Here is a 20,748-nt window from a genome sequence, read left to right as displayed (position 1 = left end):
TACTGATGTCCTGTTTTGGTTTCTACTCATGCAACCCCCTACAATTATACAATGTCGTAATTTTCCAGAAGTATATAGTTTAAGCATATGAGGATTCAGGATAACACGCAGGCCATAAAGAGCTGAGTTTTCTCTCCTGTGAATTGCCGCTTTTTAGCCTGAGTGCTCCATTGTTTGAAGGAACATTTCACATGTGCCGCATGAACAAATAAACAAACAACCGCTGAATATGAAGTACATCTGCCGGAATGCCATTTGAGTCCTTCTAAACCACCCCCTAAGTAATATGTATACAAGAGGGATACCACGTGTTTTGAAAATGTCACAATCATCTGCGGGGATCTCGCGCATGTCTAAACTCTTTCCCTTAGACATAGTTCCATCTTCTTGGGATATCACTACCAGAAATTATTTTAATCAATAACGGGAATCCATTAGAGAAGCTCAGACGCGTTTCTTATTACCTCAAAAGTGAAGATTATAAAGTGAAGTGGTTAAGTGATTGGGTGAGCTGATGTCGTAACCACTGTATAATGCGGGGTTGATCCTTTGAGAAGTTTGTGCCTGGATTACGCTTTTTCCGGTGGAATATAAAGTTGAATTCTGTAGTTCTAGAGTGCGGAGACGCAGTTCTGCCGAACGAAGAGTGAGTTATTAGTGGCACCAAGAGGTTCTCCTTGATTGAATGGAGGATGGCAAGGAAAATACCGTTTAATGTTGTATTCGCCTCAGGTGAGTTTGGATTCTTGCACATAACTCTAAGGGAATCCTGATTTAAAATTCAACCTGACCTACCTATGAGCCCACACATGCCGACCACCACTGAGGAGACAAATCGATAGGCCTCAAAATCAGCCCGCAAACGTTCAATTATTCAACAGATTTTAGTGTTTTGTCTCTTTGGGGGAAAATTCTGAAAAATAGCTGACCTTGCCTCTTGTTAATAACAATCCCGGCATTATGTATGCAGAGTCCTTTCAGAACGGCAATGCACCTTCCAGGTGCTTACATACATATTAATAGCGTTTTGTGCGACTTGATGATATCATCAGCGTTTCGACTCGTTAATAATTTACTTTGATTTACATGTGGAGGGGATATCACGTAATATTTTTTGAATAAACTCTTCTTTGGAACGGTAGCGAAATCCAGCAAGGAGGTTCTGTTTTGGGAGATGTTATGCAGACAATATTAATTATGGTGTGTTATGTAGTTTGAAGGAGCTATCAACAACACTTGGGGACTGAAGTGGAATCCCTTTATCTTAGTAGTGTGAGGACAATCGAAGCATGGTGTGAACCACTCCACGTTTTCAGTATCTTGAGGATAGTCAAAGGAAGGAGGTCGAAAAAAATCTACGATAGTCCCAACTTTACAATAGACACGTTTTCAACAACGTCCTAGAGATTGCCGAAAAATGTATGGAGCACTCTGGAAGTATCGCTCCTGATTCACCGCCTCGTGTTAATGAGTGGAATCTTTTACATAAGTACGCGTATGCAAGATACAAGAACGAACGCTTTTGAGAGGCGGCGGTATCTTCGGACATCTGAGGGTCAGACATAAGGTTTTTCGCGTGGATGAGAACCATTCGCTGATACACTTTTGCATTAGGTTCAGTGCCCCATCAAAAACCTTTATATAAAATAATTGCGCAATGCATGCTTTTATCACAATGCGGGGCTATAAAGCCCAAAGTGTGCACTCATGTACGAAAATGGAGGCTTGATAGTGAGTTTTTTCCACTTCATGAGTTTTAAATAATGTGCTTTGACGGTGAAAAAAACAACTTTAGAGAGTTTTCTTTGATTGATTAGATATTCGTAGCGATTGATAATTACAGAAGCAACAAAAATCGTAAATCCAATTCGAAATCGCCTTTTCTATTTCAATTATTCAGATTTCAATTTATATTATATTCAGCAATGTCCTTAGGCAATTTTTACTCCACACTCCAAGGTAGGAAAAGGTTACAGCAGAAATACTCTCCCAATCACAGTCTCCGACTGCTTATTTCTTCCTTCAGCAAACCCCTCTGTATTTTTACGATTGCGGAGCCAACCGCAAGCCAATTCTGCTTCGACGTGCCATCTCCGCAACTATATTTTCCTGGCTCGCCCTCCTGCCCAGTGCTTAATTCAGATTCTTCCTTCCCACTGCGAACTTTGGGGAGTGAAACATCACATGCTCTGGATCATCCGGTATGCCACCGCATTTAGGACAATTCGGTGAATCATCCAATCCTAAGGGATGCAGATACTGACTGTAGCAACGACCATGCTTCGTAAGAAACTGGGTAATGTCGTAGTTGCTCTCCCCAGGTTTCATCTCAAACTATACCCTAATGTTAGGAATAAGCCTGTGCGTCCAGCGACCTTTCGTAGACTCGTCCCATCTGCGTTGTCAGAGATCATTCGACTATGGACTTACCGCATTCCTACGTTCTGTGTGCCCTTCCATACCTCTTGCATGGTTCACCACACTCATATCTTTCGCCAGAATGTCAATTGCGGTTGTACAAATCAGTACTGCCAGTACTGCCTCTTCTGTTGCGGTTCAAGTGCCGCGATGGCACGGACTGCCTCTAGGTATTCCCTAAACCTTCCACTTCCATTTTCACAGTATTCTTCTTTCTGTGGCTCGTTAAGACTGCTTCTGCTTTCTCATCCGCCGAGACTACCCCAGTTCTTTTTAGCTAGGACTCTTCCGTCCTCACTGTTTCCGTCGCGTAGACCTCCACATCCTCTGGGTGTTTTGTTGTAGGTCATCCGTAAAGCCGACAATTGTAGTCTCCTCTGAGACGTGCAGAGCAAGCACCTCATTATATATGACATTCTGCAGCAGGGGATCCAGTACCCAACCCCCCGTTGTGACGATGTATTCTTTCACTCGAATAAGACCAGAAAGACCTCTCTAAAAGGTAGTTTTCGACCAGATTCGCTAAATATTCAGGAAAACTTTAGTCAGTCAACCACCCTTTAATTGGGTTCCAGTTGGTGAAGTTGAACACACTTTGGACATCCAATGCCAACACGACATAGCAGTTGCCAGAAATTAGCGCGCTTTTTGCCAGATTCGCCATCATGCTTATTGTATCTACTGTAGAGTAGGCACGCTGGAAACCCCATATAGGCACTTCGACAAAGCATTGCTGTCTTCGACGATGGGTAGGAGTCTGTTGTGGATGACTCTCTCCATCATCTTCCCCATTGTATCCAACAGACAGGTAGGACGATATGATGCTGGATCTCCAGGTGCCCTATTGGATTTGGGAAACAACACCAACTTTTGCTTTTTTCACTGAACAGGGAATATTCCTTCTTTTAGGCATGCTTCAAAGGTATTAACGAAAGGGTCGAGCCTAGTCATCACTGTCAGCCTCAAAGCTCTGTTAGGGATGCTGGGATGAGCTGTCCCATCGTTTGCTTTCCGCTGTTTGAATGGTGAGGAATCAGAATGGGAACAATCTCTTTCAGGCGGGGCAGGCAGGTCACTAAAAGCGATCCTTGCAACCTTTTCATCTACACCCTGTCTTGCGACTGTTCGAAGCAATTGTTTTTTACTACTCCGAATGGTCTCTTCTAAGCGGCCACGCAGTTATCTCCGTCTCTTCTCTCTACCATCGCTCCCGGGTTTTCTTGCCTTCTGTCCTTGTTCCGCCAGTAGTTGAGTTGCCTGCTGAGGAGCAGTCACCTTCTGGGGATAGCAGCATTGTATGCTTCTATCACCCATTGTGTGGTTTGGGTCATTTTTTCTCTTGTCGTACCATTCAGCGATATATCGAGCTTGAGTGCCGCGTAAAACGTGTAACTTCAAAATCGTTCGCACTAAAGTATCCCACCCAAATTTGCCACGCGACCCTACTGGCTACAACGGCGGGTACACTATAGACCCTACGTCCCTTCTTCTGTGTATGAGGTTCCGACATTCGCGAGTACCACATCTAGCCCCAAGCATGCTTCGGGAAGAACACGTCCTCTCACCTTTTTGTCCGAATATTTCATTCAAGAGCCTATGCATTAAAATCCCTCGCTATGATTTTCGGCCAATGTTTTCTTGTGACCAGAAACAAAGCGCGACGTACTTGGCTCTGACGAATCTATCCTCCGCATGCCCCATTATCTCCTGGAGGGCTTGCTTTCCGCCAGCCCATAGCGTTATTTGGTCTGACTTTTTCTATACATAGCCTCTAGCCGGCGCAGATCTTCAGAGTCAGCCCGTAACGTTTATATCCAAAGAATTGGTTTTCTAGTTATCACTACATGACTCTAGCTAGAGCTGAACAATCGCAAAGAAGATACCAGGTGGCCTCATCCTCTTCTCCGCAACCTTGACAATGCACATTAGAGGATATGCCCAGTCTAGTGGCTTCTAGTGGCCAGCGTCCCATGCAAATTGCTGTAATGTTGCACGCGCTTGCGCCCGTTTATCCAAAAGCCCCTGCGACCGAGTTTTATTTTAGGATAACCAGACCCTCTTTCACGTAGCGCAGGTAGTAACCCTTCGCCTAGGTTCTTTAGAGCATTTCTGTACTACTCCACGAGCAAGGAAGATGTCTTCTTTGAATACAAGGCTGCAATGGAGGCTTCGATTTCGGTCAGAATGACTATGTTTTGTTTGGAGCTCGGATCATGCTATCTACAGACCTCCAATATTGTCTTGGAATACACTGGCGAATCTTGAAAGATCGTACAACATGGCTATATTGTTCGTATCCAGGAATACTTTCTTTCAAAATGCCCAGAGTTCCCATGGTTACTTCTGTTGCCCAGCATCTCTCGCGCAGTCTGTCAGCACTGCATGATATAGCAAGTATAGTAAGAGCATCTACAAAGCAGGACTGTAGTGCCCAGGTAATACCTGCAAATGTGAGCCTTTGGATCGTATTGAGCTTGGCCCTATTGCATTCCTTGGATGGATGTAGGTACAACATCTCAACATCAAGTATTTCACACAATATGCGCACGTGAGAGTGCAACGAGTCGCAGATCATTAGCGCTTCATTACTCGCAGTGATACAATCCCGGCGATCATCAGGGAACGTGTTTTACTTGAGGTCATCCCGGAAACTGGTGACCAAGGGTCGATGGGGGCAGAGGTGGCGGCATCTACAACACCACGCCGCACTGCGGGCAATAGTTTTAATACACGCTGAAGCACCTTCCTTCACTGTCCGGCAGAAGTCTCCGCTGAAGTTCGCGACGCGTACCAAAGAAGTTCTATAGAGTTTTCGGTGTGGTGCAGAAGATTCGCTTTCTTGTTATTGGTTTGAGGGACCGAGATCCACCATAGAAAATTCATCTGGGACGTCGGCGGGACTCGCTAAAGCAGAACATTGCTAGGCTGATTCAAATCAAACTGGCAATGCCAACAGACGGGTGAAAAATAAAGTGCAGAAGGTTGACCGGAACTATGCCATCCTTAGGCAGACACCGACGGTTGAAATTCTGGATACATTGAAGCAGAAACCTCATGTCGTATACAGTCGATTATGACGGCATCACCCCAGACGTGTTCCAAATGTAACGGATGCGAGGAATCAGGAGATTTTTTTCAGATCTCTTAACGAATCCCAACAGAGCGTCCACACAGTGCAGTTTTCGGTGACAGTGCAGTTTTCGGTGACGGAAGCGAAAGAATATTGTGGTGAAATTTGGGGGAGATCCGCCCAGCATGCATCCGTCATACCAATACGCCCTGCATGAATTTTGTGGATGTTACCGAAGAGGAGGCCGACAAGCCATAAACAGCTCGAAGAACCGGAAGCGTCCTGGTCTGGATTGAGTGCAAAATTTCTGGTATAAAACATTTACCAATATACACAGTTGGTTGGCAGACAGCATAAATTAGGTCGAAGGAATTTCCACCTTTCCTCACTACCTTGTCCCTAAAGAGGACAGGGTGAAGGTCCCCGCGGGCACAAGACTTACTTGCTTATCATCCCTCTGCAAATTCATAATGTCCATTATTAATGAAAGGGTCAATACGCCCCTCAAAACCAATAACATTTTGTCCGAGGAGCAGAAGTGCTGCCGAGTCGGGTCAAGGGATTGGAAAGAGCAACTCATTATCGACTTGGTAGTTGTAGGACAAGCAACAAGGGGCCAAAGAAATCTGTTCAATTACTATATCGATTATACCAAGGCTTTCGACAGCGTTGCACATACCTGGCTAGTCGATAACTACATCTGTATCACATTGATTCCAAACTAATAAAATGTTTGGCGAAAGTCATGGAAGGGTGGCACAACACCTTATCAGTGCGTTCATCTGAGGGTACCAATACCCCAGAGCCTATCTGGATGCGCAGGGGCATCTTCCATGGGAGATTTGTCGAATTCCCTTTGGTGTTGCATGGCACTGAAACCCATTTCATGGCTACTGAATGAAACCAAAGAGCATGGTTTAATAAAGTATGGTCTACGTACTGAGTGCGAGCTGACATAATTGATGTACTTAGATGAAACGAAGCTGTTTGCTGGTAGTGAGGACCACCTTAGAAGTCTATGGCGAATAGTAGAAATTTTGAGCCGTGATATTCGGATGGAATTTGGATTGGACAAATGTCAAATCCAGGTCATCCACAAATGTCATTACAAGCTGCTTGCCGGACTTAGCGTTGGTGGTCTCCTCATCCAAGCTATGACCGAGACAGACTTCTACAAGTACCTAGAAATTCTGCAAGAAACCCATGCTCGAGTTGGTGATCTGAAGGATGCTCTGCTGTTTCCTGAATTCCCGCGACTTATAAAGTTGGAATTCGGAATATTGTCGTGGCCGAAAACCTATCTGGAAAACGTCCAGCGGCGGATACGGGCTACTATGTCCAAATTTCGAATGCATCATCTAAACTCTGCCGTGGAGCGGGTGAACCTGCCTCGTAACATCGGGGGTAGGTGTATGATTGATGTGACGGTACAACATCACCGCCAAGTCGATTCGCTACACGCTTATTTTTACAGCAAAGAGCAGGCGAATCCCTTGTATGTGGCTGTTTCTAAGGCATATATAGCACACTGAACTATTATTATCTAAAAAAAAAACACAAAAACGTTCCTGAACGAAGCTTTATTTTGCTTTATCCGATGGGCAACCTCCAGCTCAGTAAATAGAGGTAGAAAAAAAATATGCTCAATGAATGTCTAACAACGAATGTAACCAAAAGGTGATCGGAGAAGAGCTGAACTACCAAAGTTAAAAAAACTAAGCTATCCCAAATATGCTAGAAGGCGAAAATTGAGCAACCAGTTGACACGTTCTTAAATGTAGAATATGGAAAGGTCCTTTCGGATACTACACCCACCCCTTCACGTCATGTACAAAACTTCACGTATCATTGGGATCATCCGGAAAATTCATGAGAAGTACCAAAAAGCATACGCTCCACAAAATTGGGAAAACACACAAGAAAATACCTGGTCGACCATTTACACGGAGTTGAAAAACTCATACCCGGGTGCTGTCATTGAGGAGGGAAAATATAGGATGGATCACATCCTTATCCGATGTTTACTGAGTCTCAGATGTCGATGAAGCGTGGCTTAAGGGGCTCTCTTCCTAACTCGACATCTTCCGACCATTAATTATGGAGATGTCCCTTAGGTGCTGGTCGACCTGCATGGTAGGCGTTCGTCAATTTTACTGTTTTTGGGATAGCTCTGCCCATGTGGTTGACCATAGTCAGTTCGGACAAACATTCTGACCATCCTCGATATATACGTTCATTATAAATAGACCGTGAGGCGTATCTTTGGGCAGATTTAACGCCAGTGAGCCTGTGGAAAGTAACCGGGTCCAAACTTTCTTTTTGGTTTGTCGGGCGGGAAATGAGTTCAGTCTCTGAATTTCGTCCTCGACTGGGTTCGACGTGGATTTGACTTCATTTCCTTAGTTTTGGGTTGCCCGCCTTTTGTGTTGCTATGGGGTCATTTCTATTCCAGCAGACTTTCCTATCCTTTCTTGAATATGTTTAGCGAGAGATGCCTTCACACGCCGAGCACTTTCTTGCTCTGACCTTCATTTATGTTATGTTTGAGGCTTTAGATCTCACAACGAAGCCTCTCATAAGCATTGAGGATGCGGAGAAACTGACGTGCTATGTCTGTTAATTTTCTGAGTCCCACCAAAAAAGAAGGATGAAAAACAAAACATTTCCTTTGGAAGCGAGATGCGATGTCCGGCCATCCCCAATATTTTGCTCTTTCTCGTTCTGGATGTCGATCGAGATTTAAAGCAGAACAATTATGGTTTTATGTGAATATAAAATTAGGATCAAAATTGTTTGATTATTGACTGATTCTTAAGTGAGGATATGCAATGTTTCCCATTTTTGCCTTTTTATCTAAACTTCTTTACCTAAATTCTACGTTATATTTTTAGGTGAGGATCCAGACTTTCCAGCTAGCGAATTAAATACGCATGGTCCGACGGTGCATGGTTGGCGAAGCCCACCTGAAAGCGCAACTACTCCATTCGATATTATCCTGAGGTTCCAGAAGCCGGCGAAAATATGTCGAATCCAAGTCCTTGCCCATCAGTATTTGATTCGTAAGTGACCCTTTTTATCCTCTTTCGTCCACTAATTAACGACATCTCTATCCTTTTTTATTTAGCCCAAAAAATCGAATTATGGCTCCACTATTCACCAAAAAGCATGCCCAGTACTCCATCAAGTCAATGTTTCGATTATCTAGGATTCGTTGCATTATCAGATAATTCATCGACCAATTTCAAATCCCGCGAGTTGCAGAGTGTCACGGTATCTCCAAGGAATGGGACTCATCTGAAACTTCGCCTTGGACCGCCACATAAAAATGAATACAATACAATGGGGCAAGTGGCTTTGATAGCAATTAATGTTCTTGGAGAGATAATCGAGAAGCCAGAAGAAGGTTCAGAGTCTGCATCGACAGCAGGAGCTGCACCTCTTTCTGATTCGAATGAAAACGCTCTTGCGTCAATATGTGATGATTTACTATTTTCTATGTATGTTGAGGAGAGTATTGCAGATATTATAAGGGAAATGGAGCGGAAGAAAGGGAAGGCTGTTAATGATGAAAGGTTGTGTTATACTGTTCTGATTTTTTTTAAAAATAATTGAAATTTTTTTCGATACAGGTTCGAGTATGCAAGGAAGCTTAAACTATGTATGACTGCACTAAGGAATGCTGGTGAAAGGTTAGGTCGATATTCTTTGGCTAAACGACAGGCTGTTCAACAGGAAGACTTCACAACCGCTAAACTACGTAAGGAACAAATAGAGATGTATAGGGATTCAGTTCTAAAGCACCTAGAGACCGATAAACTGTTAGAGAAAAATGGAGTCCTAAGTGAAAACGATGAATGCTCTGACCTTTATTCGTCCAAGCCCACATTGCCGTCCCCGCCTAGTCTTCAGGATGTCGCAAACCTACTGGCCGAAGCACATTTTGCCGCGACTCTAAGCCCAAAAAGTCAACATGACGATAAATCTTCAACAGATGGAGGAAGTTCCAGTCAAACAACCGACACACATCCTTCGACTAGCCAATCTACGAAACGTTCCCACGATGAAATTCCTAATTCACCACAACTCAGCCGAATCGGGCGAAGTCCAAATCGAGGTTCACCAATCTCAAGCCAAGGTTCCTTACGTAGACGCAACAAAAGCGCCCCCAAAAATAGCTATGAAGACTATGAAGAACGAGCCATCCCAGCCCTGAGACAGTAAGCATCTATTTTTTGGCCTGCTGGAAACTGGATGTCTATTACGAGTAGATGATAGATGGATGTCGTGGTCATATGATTTCCTTTAGAATCAGTATAATATCTACGTTTATGTACTTTGAATTTTCATTTGGAATGCGCTCTATATTTCATTGTGTTCTTTCTCTTAATTTAACAAATATTTCAGTTCACATACTAATGAATTTTTAAGGGAATGTCAAGGTACCGCGCTGTTGGATAGCGATCCCAATCGAGGCAGGTCACGATTAAATGATCGCGAACGAAGACAGGCAGCGCTTCCGATTTTGGTGTTTGGAATCGATTTGGTAAGTAGTAGCAGATTTAGCCACGCTTTAGATTCCTTAGATACCTTTCTATATCGTAATGTCTAGCAAACATTCTTATTCAAATCTGTCCGAATTGCAGCTGAGATAAAACTACAAATCAAGATGTCTTTCTTCTCCTTTTTGTCGTTTCTATTGAAATGGTTTGACTATATTTGATTTTCCCTTTTAGGTTGAACAATTTTACTCCCGCCAATTTCAAGATCGTGAAGATGGTCTTGTTCGCCTGAGAAATTTTCTAAGAGGCCAAGAGGGCGACTATACAGCTGGTGCCAATAAAATAGCACGTAGTGCAGCCTTGCTGCTTCATCGCGCAGTCCGTGACGCGGTCTATTCTGTCTTCAGCCAAGCAACAGAAACCGTTCGAGTGCTCTTTCTTGAGTTTGTCCCAAGTCGGGTTTCTCCAAATGAAGTAGCACGCTGTGTTGACCGACTTCTTCCAGAGCTTTTGGCAAAGAGTGGCGACCCTTCGGCACGTATTCACACTCTAGCTCAGCACACAATACTCAGTATAGCCGCCTGCCCGGAAGTAAGAGAACAGCATCTTGTTGCACCGGCCTTGTCACGGACTGTTGGATCGGGAACTCATCCACGATTGGCCTTAAGTAGAATGCAAATGTTGGAGCAGTTGGTTCTGAGCCAAGGAATTAGCACGGATAAACAAAGCGGCTTAACCTGTCGAGCCTTATCTGAGTGTGGATGCTCTGGCATACACCATCCAGCTGAACCTGTGAGAAAAGTAGCTGAACGAGTCCTTCTCCTGGTGTATAAGCTCAATCCAAGACTAGTTAGAAAACAGCTTCCTCCGGATGACGATATAACCAGGCGCAACTTACTTTATCGGCAACTGTTCACGGAATTCGATAAACTTGATATGCAGCGCAAAAAGGAAATGCTGGAAGCGAATAAACAATGTGCGGGCAATGGAGGTGGTGGAAATAACCCAGCGTCACCCTCATCAAATCGCAGTGAGAAACAAGGCCTTTCACCGAACGAGCTTAAATCTAAAAATAATCGTAGTAACTTTAATTTTCAATCGAGACCACAGGATGCCCAGTCGAGTCCGATGCGACGTTCTGAGACACGCATCCTTAAAAGTAAAAGTGGTCATTCGATAAATGATACAGAGAATGGAACAGTGAATGGAAAGCAAGAATATAATGAGAAAGTGAAACAAACCATGAATTCACAGGGATCGAGGAAGAGTTCAAATTCGAATTCGGAGTCACTAGAGGAACCAGAAACAATGTAAGTCTGTTATATACGTAGCATTAGCATATACATATATTATATTCACATCAGCGGATCTTTCAATAACCTATAAACCACCACCATCAAGCCGTCGTATATCTCCCCCGTCTAACTGGTTAGCACTTCTTTAAACTACAGAATATTGGTCAAGTCTATAACCGGTAGGAATTTCGAGATGTCTCCTAGGTTCTTCAGCCTAGTGTCTGGTCTTAAGCACCCTCTCAATGGCCAAGAATACTAGGCATTGTGCCAGAATATGTATGGAGCTGTCATCACTCCCCCACAAAATCTTCAGTGGCTGTCTGACAGCTTCCCCAATATAATTACCAGTGAGTATTCTCATTATGATCCTAAGGAATCATCTTGGTGAGGTTTAAAAAATCCTGCGTGCGCTTAGATTCGTATCACGCCGTGGGCATCCTGGATTCCTGGTAAGTTCGCCCAGTGTAGTTTCCTCAACCGTTCCTCTTCATGACTGAACACCATGGCGTTGAACCCCTTCCGATTCCGCAAAAGGGTTTTGGTCCATATAGCCAATTTCTTTCTTGGCTAGCTCATCCGCGGCCTCATTAAATTCTAACTCAGTATGGCCCGGGACCCAGGGTAATCAGACAATATTCAATTTAATAAGGCATTCCCACACCAATTCAAAATTCACCTGGTTGGACCTAAGTGCTTTGATAACCGCATGACTATCGATCAAACTGAAAACGATAGTTTCTTGGAGCTTGAAGGAGGCACACCAATCTCTAACGTATATTTCCGCTTAAAATATTCTGGTGTACTTCCCTATTAGTTCAAAATACGTTTTCCTTGAACCAATAGCCCTCGTTCACTGTCCCTCTGCTGCGAGGGACTCGTCAGTACACTAGGCGATCAGTTACTGGTCCAAGCTCTATATGAATACCACGCTCTCCAAGTTTGCCCTGTTGCTCCATCGTTTTTCAAATTTTTTGTCGAAATAAAACCTGGTTGTCATGTTATCGCTTGTTCTCAACAATTCGGGATACTGCTTAGAAAGAATGTCAATCTTCCTTCAATTTAGGCAGGTTGCTTGATATCATCCTGAAGATTACCCTTGCTTCCTGCAATTGTATATATCCCAGAAGGACTTCCATGGATGCCTTTAGGTATGTCCTTATTAACCAAATAATAAACACACAAGCCATTTTTTGAAATTTATGTAACTCCCCGGCTATTGTGCGGTGTTCGGTTCTATCTGCGGAGATTATTGCAATTTGCCTACTATTGCAACATATATTCTGCGTTATATTATCGTGGTTCGTCCCCAATTCTTCCCTTTTATGGACCTGTAAATCATCAAAGCTCTTCTAACTTTCCGACATATGTTCCCAACATGTGTCTTTCAGAATAATTTTTGGTCTAGTATAATTCTCGTCTAACTTCTATCGCTCTCAAGCTTGTGCTTCCTAGTAAATGATGATAAAGTGGTCTTTGCTGGATGCGCCATAGAACAGGGTTCACTGAAGTGCACTTTAACTCCGCCCGGGACATCCCGAGATGCCTGCACTCCTCCTCTACTGTTCTGCGCCAAGTGTGCATGGCCTAGCTAGTAATGAAATTGTCGCCCCTACTTAATGTGCAGGTCTGTGTACCGACCAAGTTTTTCGTTTGAAATAGTATCAAGCCAGTATACTCTGATGATACATTACAGACATCGGACATCCAGTCACGATAACAAATCCCTCTGCCACCAGTGAGATTTGAACCACGACCTTTCGCTACGACAACGCAGCGCTTCAGCCTCCTGAACTATCCACTGAGATAACTGCACTTCCAAATTTTAGGAGAGTAGCGAAGGCGTCAAAAACCAAGTTTCCTAGATATACAAATTGATCGACTCCTTGGATGTTCTGCCCATTAATGTAGATAGAGATGACGCGCCAAAATGAGAGACTTGGTTTTGTTTGTGTTTATCTTTAGTCCAACTCCACTTTCCTCTCTTTCTAAATTCAGAGCCATTTTACAAAGTCCATGACCCGGTGAGAGTGTAGTCGAAATGTTTAAGGAAAAATATTTTGGTTCATTGAACTCCTCCTCGTCCTCCGGGCAAGGCACCATGAAAAATGTTACCGATGTCATTTCTTCTTGTTATCGGTGACGTTCCGGCTTCCTTGTCCCGAGAACGTGGAGGTTCAATTACTCTAAGAGAATGTCGCATTGCATTCTGTCGGTCAAGTTTTCGAGGAGTTCATTGATTATTTTAACTATTGTCGATGCGACGGTGTGGAAAACGCAGATGCTCCTTCAATTATTGCACTCAAAAAGGGTCCCCTTTTTTTGGAACCTTGACGATCATCCCCTTCTTCCACTCTCTGAGAAAAGTCTAGGGTTTCCAAAGTTTCCGTACAAGCAGCAGTAGTCAATTTATAGAAACTGCGGGGAGACGGTAAAGCCCCTTTTGAGAACATCAATGGCTGATATTATTTCTCTTCTGTTTAGAGGAACAGTGCGCATCCGCACGTTACGAGGAATAGCCATTCCATCCACAAAAGGCGGAACTACAGTTAAATATCGTGATGAGGTGTCGCTTCTTCTTTTTAAGCTGCCCGTCATCGTGGCTAAGTAGGCAAACGTTAACTTCCTCCACAGACCATCGAAATTTTGTGACCACATGCAAGTTTTTTCGTGATACGATATCCACTTTTCAAATTATGGCATTTTGCGGCATCTTCCGCTTCTCTAACCAGCGGTCCTAGGGGTTTAACGTGAGCACCTGTCGTGTACGCACAATCTCACAGTCTTCTTCAAATACTAATTGAATTGGAGACGACAATCAGCGTTCCACCATGACTGGCAGCATTCCTACAAGTGGATGCGAGGCCTATCTACCACCTCTACCGCAACTAAGGCGTACGGTGCCCGAGTTGAACAGTGCAACTTCATGCTTGAATCCACGATATAGGCACAACCAGAACGACTATGAAACTCCCACAACCGCAAATAACCGGACCAGGAGCGCATCATCCAGGATTTCTCCTGGAACATTTGCTATCAGTACCCACGGTGCCAACAACCTCTGAGGCTTCGTAGCAAGAGTTACTTCAGATGTGTCCCTTGTAGACGCGGGTCTGATCGTCCTTCTCGAGTACATTTGGACATTTGGCACTCTCCTATGGGTTGACTAGAATCAGCTGGGTGCGGAAAACCGCAACTAAACCTTTCTACCGCTCTACGTACAACACAACACGTAGGACATTACAAGACAACACTAACACAAAACACACGGAACTAGTCGCTGTCCACTATTGCCACTATGCCATTCGCCCATCATCCTGCAGATGAAGCACCGTGGAGGGACTACCTCCTTCGTCGGAAAGCAGCATGTCCGTATGCATTGGCACATCGAAGCGTATTATTGTTAGCTAAGTTTGGGGTAAAATCGCAGTACGCTGGACAGATACAGATACTGACTGGGTTTCGTGAGAAGAGAAACTCATTCAAGCTACTATGCCCTGTCAAGAGAAAGTCCACCTCAAGCCTAAAGACCACAACAGAACTTCCTTTGCAGACACACATTTGGGGTGTGCCCCGACCTTTCCCATATTCGCTCCATCTATGCTACCGCTTAGATGTTGCACCCTCGTCTAACAACCTTTTGACCACTAAGCGGTCCTAACTCTTCCACCTGGTCCGCTCTAACTAAATCAATTAGCAGCAAAGGTATACCCCTCTTAATACTGTAGGCCGTGGTACGCCGGGCTAATTCTAGATCATAAGGAGAAAAACCTGCGTGGCGTCGGTCGAAATGGTGTGACACATAGGAAGACACGCTAACAATGTTATTCGTTGACAAGCATGGGACAGTTTCCTGTCCTGCACCGTTATCCCAAATTTACACAACAACATATATGTATCTATCTTTTCTGGTAAGATCCCATTCAAGACTCATCACATAAATAATAATTCGATTAAACGCGTCGTAAGTTGGATCAGATGGAGGCACAAGTGCATTCGTTCCGCGATTATGACTCCCAAGTATGCCACTTTTTGTCGGTATTTCAAATTTACTCCGTTTGACTTTACTATGGGCGGATGACTAGGTTGGTTTTCAGCAACATCATAACGGTTTTCTCCGTTGGGATCGTGAAAACGACATTAAGAGACCACGCGTTTACGATGTATAATCAATACCCCGCTGCTCGAGCTCAAATCAGCTGTTCCCTTCAACAAGAATGAGGAGACCATCCCCGTAGACAACGCATTCAATCGCCGAAATAAGCTCACCCAACAGTTTATCTATCATCAGGTTCAAAATGAATGGACCTGCGATATGTGCCTGTGAACAGCTGCGTTCCACATTAATCCATATATGCTCACTGACACCTTGGACGAATACTTTACTACTATGGACGTAGCCACAGAGCTAGTTGGACCCTAATCTAGCACTTTGTCAGGGTCGGGGTAAAGATATAAACGACTGAGGATTAACTTTATCCTTCTCCTTCAAGAGCACAACCGCTCTGGCAGTCTTTTAGAATGCAGGGAAGTAACCCTCTCGTAAATAATTCTCAAGCAGACACTGAGATGGGATGGCCCAGCAGATGGCTTTGCATATCTCGCATGCCAGTCAGGTGATTTCCGAGACCTGAGCCTCTGCATGCTCCCCTCGATCTCATAACAACTCAGGGAAGGAATTTCTTCCTTGTGGTAGCCGTCGGAAACTCGACACCGTATTTGTGTCTGCTACCACTTGGCTTTGTAAAGTACAAAAGCAGATTGTCATTAGTGTAGCAAGAGGGAGAGGAGTATTCCTGAGAGTCCCACCAGCTTACTTGGAAATCTTGCTCAAGTTGAAGCGTAGAAGAGCGTGCGCACATTCCCGAAACCAATCATAGTCCATTATACCAGGGAAGGCTTTGACTGTATTTTTAAGCTACAACCGACAGGACGTAAGGGGAATTTCACGTTAGTTCTAATTTTGTTGTCCATGACCTACACTATTTTCAGTACAATTGGATTGTTGCGCCTCTCTGCTCTCTTTCTTGCTAGGGTGTTGCTCTAGAGTCCCACTGGGTCAGATCTTCAGTTCCAGCCGGTATCATTGACGCAGAAAGCAACTTTAACATTCTATAGCTAGAGATCTCTCTGAGATCCTCAAAGAGTGGTTCACCTAGTGTCCTTAACCTGGCTAGAGCTGGGCAATCGCAGAGGAGCTGTGGTAATGCGAATTATAGACAAATCCTCCTTGACTTTACACAGGCTTCTATCCATAGACTGTGCTCACTAAAGGAGCGTCAAGAGTAGACCCTACCTGGCCAGTCCGACAGCTCGCTTATCTTCCCTCTAAATTAAAATAGGATCCCCTCAAAAGGATATGTAGTAGGTTATGTCTGGTATCTCTTGCCTAGTTCTGGTCACGAATGACGACGTGTTTAGTACATTACACATTTCTGCGAATTGCTAAGGATAAATTCAACAAGGAACTCACCTTTTCGATTGGCGTCGCTGCTCCCCAGATCTTACGGTGGGCGTTGGCACGGCAGCCAGGACGGTCAGGAGATCTGAGTGGCCTAAGTATTTTAAATTGGAGATATTAATAATGCCAGCTCTTTCACAAGAGGAATACTTTCCCCCCCTTTCCGGATGGCTCAAGTTGTTAGGGTGCTGGGCTTTCGTAGCGGAAGGCCGCGGTTCAAATTTCACTGGTGAGAGAGGGATTTATTATCGTGACTGGTTATCGGTATACTCATTGCTCGTCAACCAGCACTATTCCATTGTTGTCCTTAGAAATCGTCCTTACAATTAGTGCTGACCATTGGCTCTATTAATGCTTGGAGATCTTCTCTAATATCGGAGTATCGTCCTCCTCTTCCGACATGGTACTTTCTTGTCACTCACTGTTCGCCTTGAACTTTAGGAGATTCAAGTCTAGGCCGCACAGCGTCTCTTTCTCAATGGGCAGTAGGTTCACTTTCGCTCCTTGATTTTGCCCTTTCGGCCTCTATGTCCTCCGCGACTCCTTTGGAGATCACGGTAGGTTTTTCACCCGATGTCCTCTCCAAAGTATCCTTTTTCGATTTTTTCTTGTGCGCATGGACCGGAATGTTACCGAATCTATAGTTGATGCAGCAGTTATGACTTTTAATTGCTTCTTGGGGTCGGTTGTCTACCCTGATCGTGAGGACTGTGCCTTTCCTCATATGTGAAAATTCTCATTTTGAGGGAATAGGAGGTCTACAAACTCTTCCGTTTCAATCGCTATGGATCTGGGAAGGTAGAAGGTAGGATATCATCCCTAGCGAATGATGACATTTCTGCTCCGTTCCGGCCCAGCAATTTAGGGACTGTGTGTGGCTCTGACACATTTGGCCGTGTCCTCCTTTATGAAGTTTACCACAGTATAAGACCTGGTCCAAAGCGTATGCCGGTGAACACAAGTTTGGCACTTCATCTCTTACACATCTGCATGATCATAAGGTCTTCCATTATTTCCTGCTCCTTGCGAGTGCGCATTTGCTTCGGAAATGGTTTTGGTAGTATGGCCAGTCAGATGTCTTTCATTGCATTAGCATAGTTCACGCTGGGTCTTCTGGCTCCTAAATTCGCTCCTCGCCTACCCTTTGGGTTCCGGTTTGGGGTTCTTCGGAGCATTCCCCTCTTGCAGATTAACCTTTGTAAATAAATTTATTAAAAACTAAACATTTTCCAGACGGTGCCCGTTTTGTGATTGGACCGGACATGGAGATCAAAGCTTGCTCGACAAACACTACTGGAAAGTTTGCCCATTTCTTACTAAATGTCCGCAATGCAGTCAGGTCCTGGAAGTTGCAGCGCTAAACTATCATTTAACAAGTTGGTATTACCCAACTATTGCTTGACCAATAAAAAATATTTACAATTATTTTTCCAGATGAATGTGAGGCAAAGGCGAACTATATCTCGTGTGAACGCTGTACGGAGTCAGTCCATAAAGGGTTGTATGAGTTGCACTTGATGGAAGATTATTGTCGAGGTAAAGCTAGATACCCTTAACTTATTTGGGCCTTATATTTTGGTATGCCATGGTGTCAACTGACCAATTAAATCATTTTATTTGTAGAAATTCGGACGGGGGCTGCTCGTTGCCCGCTGTGTCACGATGACGTCCACCTTCCCTTGGACGGTGGCTGGAAATTACATTTACTCAGCATATCCGGTTGTCCGGGTAATGCAAGACGAAGATCAAAAATTTAAAACCCAAACAATTGGAGGTAGATTACGCTGCAATTTGAATTGTACTTAGGGATCTGAGTCCTTTCTATTACTGCTGAGAAAACATTTGAAAATGCTCTTGCCTTTTTAAGAATATAAAAAATATGAATTCTAGGGAAATGTGCAATTTTACAACTATTTTATTATTAAAATTAAAATAAATGAAACTGAACAGTGTCTCCTCAGCGCTTCATAATCGGAACTAAAAAGGACGAACAGTTAACTTAGTTAATGTGAATTTTTTTCTATGTATGCGAATCGATTTTTGTACACTTAGTTAAATGTGGCATGTAGAGAGGTTGTAGGAATTTGTATGAGATTTAGTTAATTACAGAATATTAGCAAGCAAAAATTAGATACTTTCATGTAGTTCGAATGGAGTAAAAAATTTGAAGATGTACCCCAACAAAAACGGAGTTCCATTCAGTGACGCTGAACCTCAGGACCTAGTCCTCTTAACGCTGTCAAACTGACTCCTTTTATCGAACTACCTGAACGTGACCTACATCAATGTATTATGGTGCAATTAATTTAGATATGTTAGATTTGTTTAGTATATTTTATGGGAATTACAAGCAGGTTTGCATCGTACAATCTTGTTTTTAGTTCGTTTTTAAATGTTCCCTTTTTTATCCTAGTGATTGCAAAATAATTCTGAACATTGTTTTCGAGAGTAACTTTTTACATAAATAAAATCTAATATGAAATTTAGTGATCTTTTTTATATTTTCTAACTTAACTTATTCAGAACTACAAATAAATTTCACCGCTCAGAGCAATGAAACTCCATCCTCCGTAAGAACGTACTTGAAATTTTTGTATGCGGCCAGTTTTCCTCAACTGGCTTGCAGAGTTCTACTATACGTCCAAATGGCGTGCTTCAAACAACTTTTTTTCTCCATAAGCCTTGGTAAGGGGAACATTAGGTACTCCGGGTCCAGGACAGAGGCAACTCATCAGACGCTGCCCCCAAGCAAAAATCGCGACTTGTAGAACCTACAACGAGGAAAATGAAGACCCGTGGGGACCTTGCATACTAAGTACCAACTAGATGGACCGCATTGTACGGAAAGCGTTGAGGATTGCCCCCTTTTCACAATAAGAGAGCTCGAAGAAGCGGTTCTCACCATGAAAAACAAGAATATGCCAGGTCTAGATGGTATTCTGGCGGAAGTTTACAAACTGGTGTTCCGCCAACGACCAGACTTACTGCTCGGGGTATTCAACGCTTGCCTGAAGGAGGGCATTTTTCCTTATCACTGGAAGGTAGCGAGACTTGCGCTAATTAGCAAAGACCCTGAGCTGCCGTCTGCATACCGACCGCTGTGTATCCTTGATTTGGGCAAGAAAGTGTTCGAAAAGCTCATCCGGAGTAGACTCAGTGAAGTGATTCGTGCTACCAGGGCTTATCCCCAAGACAGTTCGAGTTCAAAGCAGGGAAATCCACGATACTGCTATGGAGGTCGTGGTTGCGGTTCATCGCGCCGAGGCACACAGCCGCCACTCTCGACGAATAGCGCTCCTCATAACGCTTGATGTGAGAAACGCCTTCAAATCCGTAAGATGAACAGATATGGTAGGCATATAAGAAAACTCATTCCACGTGCCAAGCTATCTGAAAGACCGCTCCCTGCTCTATGAGACGCCAGAGAGCCAGAGGACGATGCAGATCCATCCCAGGGCCGGACTTCTGGAACTTTTTTTTCCTTACGATAGTCTGCTAAAACTCCACATGCTATAAACGTCGCGCCTGGTCCGGTTATGTAGGTAACATTGGAGTACTTTTTGCCGAACGCACTGTTCAAAAGGTGCAAAAAGCAAATCTGGCATATTAATGCAACTAGTAAGCGGATGGATGACTGCTCATGGTTTATGTTGTTAACCTTGCTGCGCCATAGGAGGATCGACTGGAGAAAGTTTGGTCAAGTAATTACGAACAAACTCTCCGGTGCCCAAATTGGCAAGATTGGCACGACAGACGAACTGGAATCAAAAGTCGAAGCTCTGGAAAAGAATTTAAAATGTCACGCCCTGCTAAACACAGTAGGAAGACACTGCGAACGTGGTGGAATGAAGATCTCTCCAGCCTTAGAAAGCTGACCTGGGAAGTCTTCAACAGACATAAATATTGGCAGCTATGCAAGGAATGTCTGAAAAAGTACAAGTTGGTCATCAAAACCGCCAAGAGGCGGTCTTGGTTGGACTATTGTCAGAACATCGAAAGCAGCGAATC

The 20,748-nt window shown here is 43.9% G+C and overlaps 1 protein-coding gene across 2 annotated transcripts; it reads left to right on the top strand.

Moving 5' to 3' along the window:
* Positions 1 to 375: 375 nt before the first annotated feature.
* On the top strand, positions 376 to 19,226 carry LOC119653046 (centrosomal protein of 104 kDa). 2 transcript variants are annotated; one of them, XM_038057508.1, is made up of 10 exons: positions 377 to 556; positions 610 to 732; positions 8,380 to 8,547; positions 8,613 to 9,060; positions 9,118 to 9,705; positions 9,893 to 10,031; positions 10,222 to 11,297; positions 17,974 to 18,116; positions 18,175 to 18,276; positions 18,364 to 19,226. In XM_038057508.1, exons 2-10 carry the CDS (start codon positions 693 to 695, stop codon positions 18,495 to 18,497), a joined length of 2,838 nt encoding a protein of 945 aa, XP_037913436.1. In that variant the 5' UTR covers positions 377 to 556; positions 610 to 692; the 3' UTR covers positions 18,498 to 19,226. The 2 variants fall into 2 exon arrangements, with proteins under 2 accessions (XP_037913437.1, XP_037913436.1); XM_038057509.1 differs by having other exon boundaries at positions 376 to 732; positions 9,917 to 10,031.
* Positions 19,227 to 20,748: the final 1,522 nt, after the last annotated feature.

This window comes from Hermetia illucens, chromosome 3, assembly GCF_905115235.1.
Source record: "Hermetia illucens chromosome 3, iHerIll2.2.curated.20191125, whole genome shotgun sequence".
Lineage (NCBI taxonomy): Eukaryota > Metazoa > Arthropoda > Insecta > Diptera > Stratiomyidae > Hermetia > Hermetia illucens.
This window is presented reverse-complemented; position numbering and strand designations above follow the sequence as displayed.

Bases quoted from the DNA above. Each gene is read 5' to 3' on its own strand.
- LOC119653046 (XM_038057508.1), top strand. From the start codon at position 693: ATGGCAAGGAAAATACCGTTTAATGTTGTATTCGCCTCAG. The intron at 9,061-9,117 runs GTTGTGTTATAC...TTTTCGATACAG, and splicing joins AAGGCTGTTAATGATGAAAG to GTTCGAGTATGCAAGGAAGC. The intron at 18,117-18,174 runs GTTGGTATTACC...TTATTTTTCCAG, and splicing joins GCTAAACTATCATTTAACAA to ATGAATGTGAGGCAAAGGCG.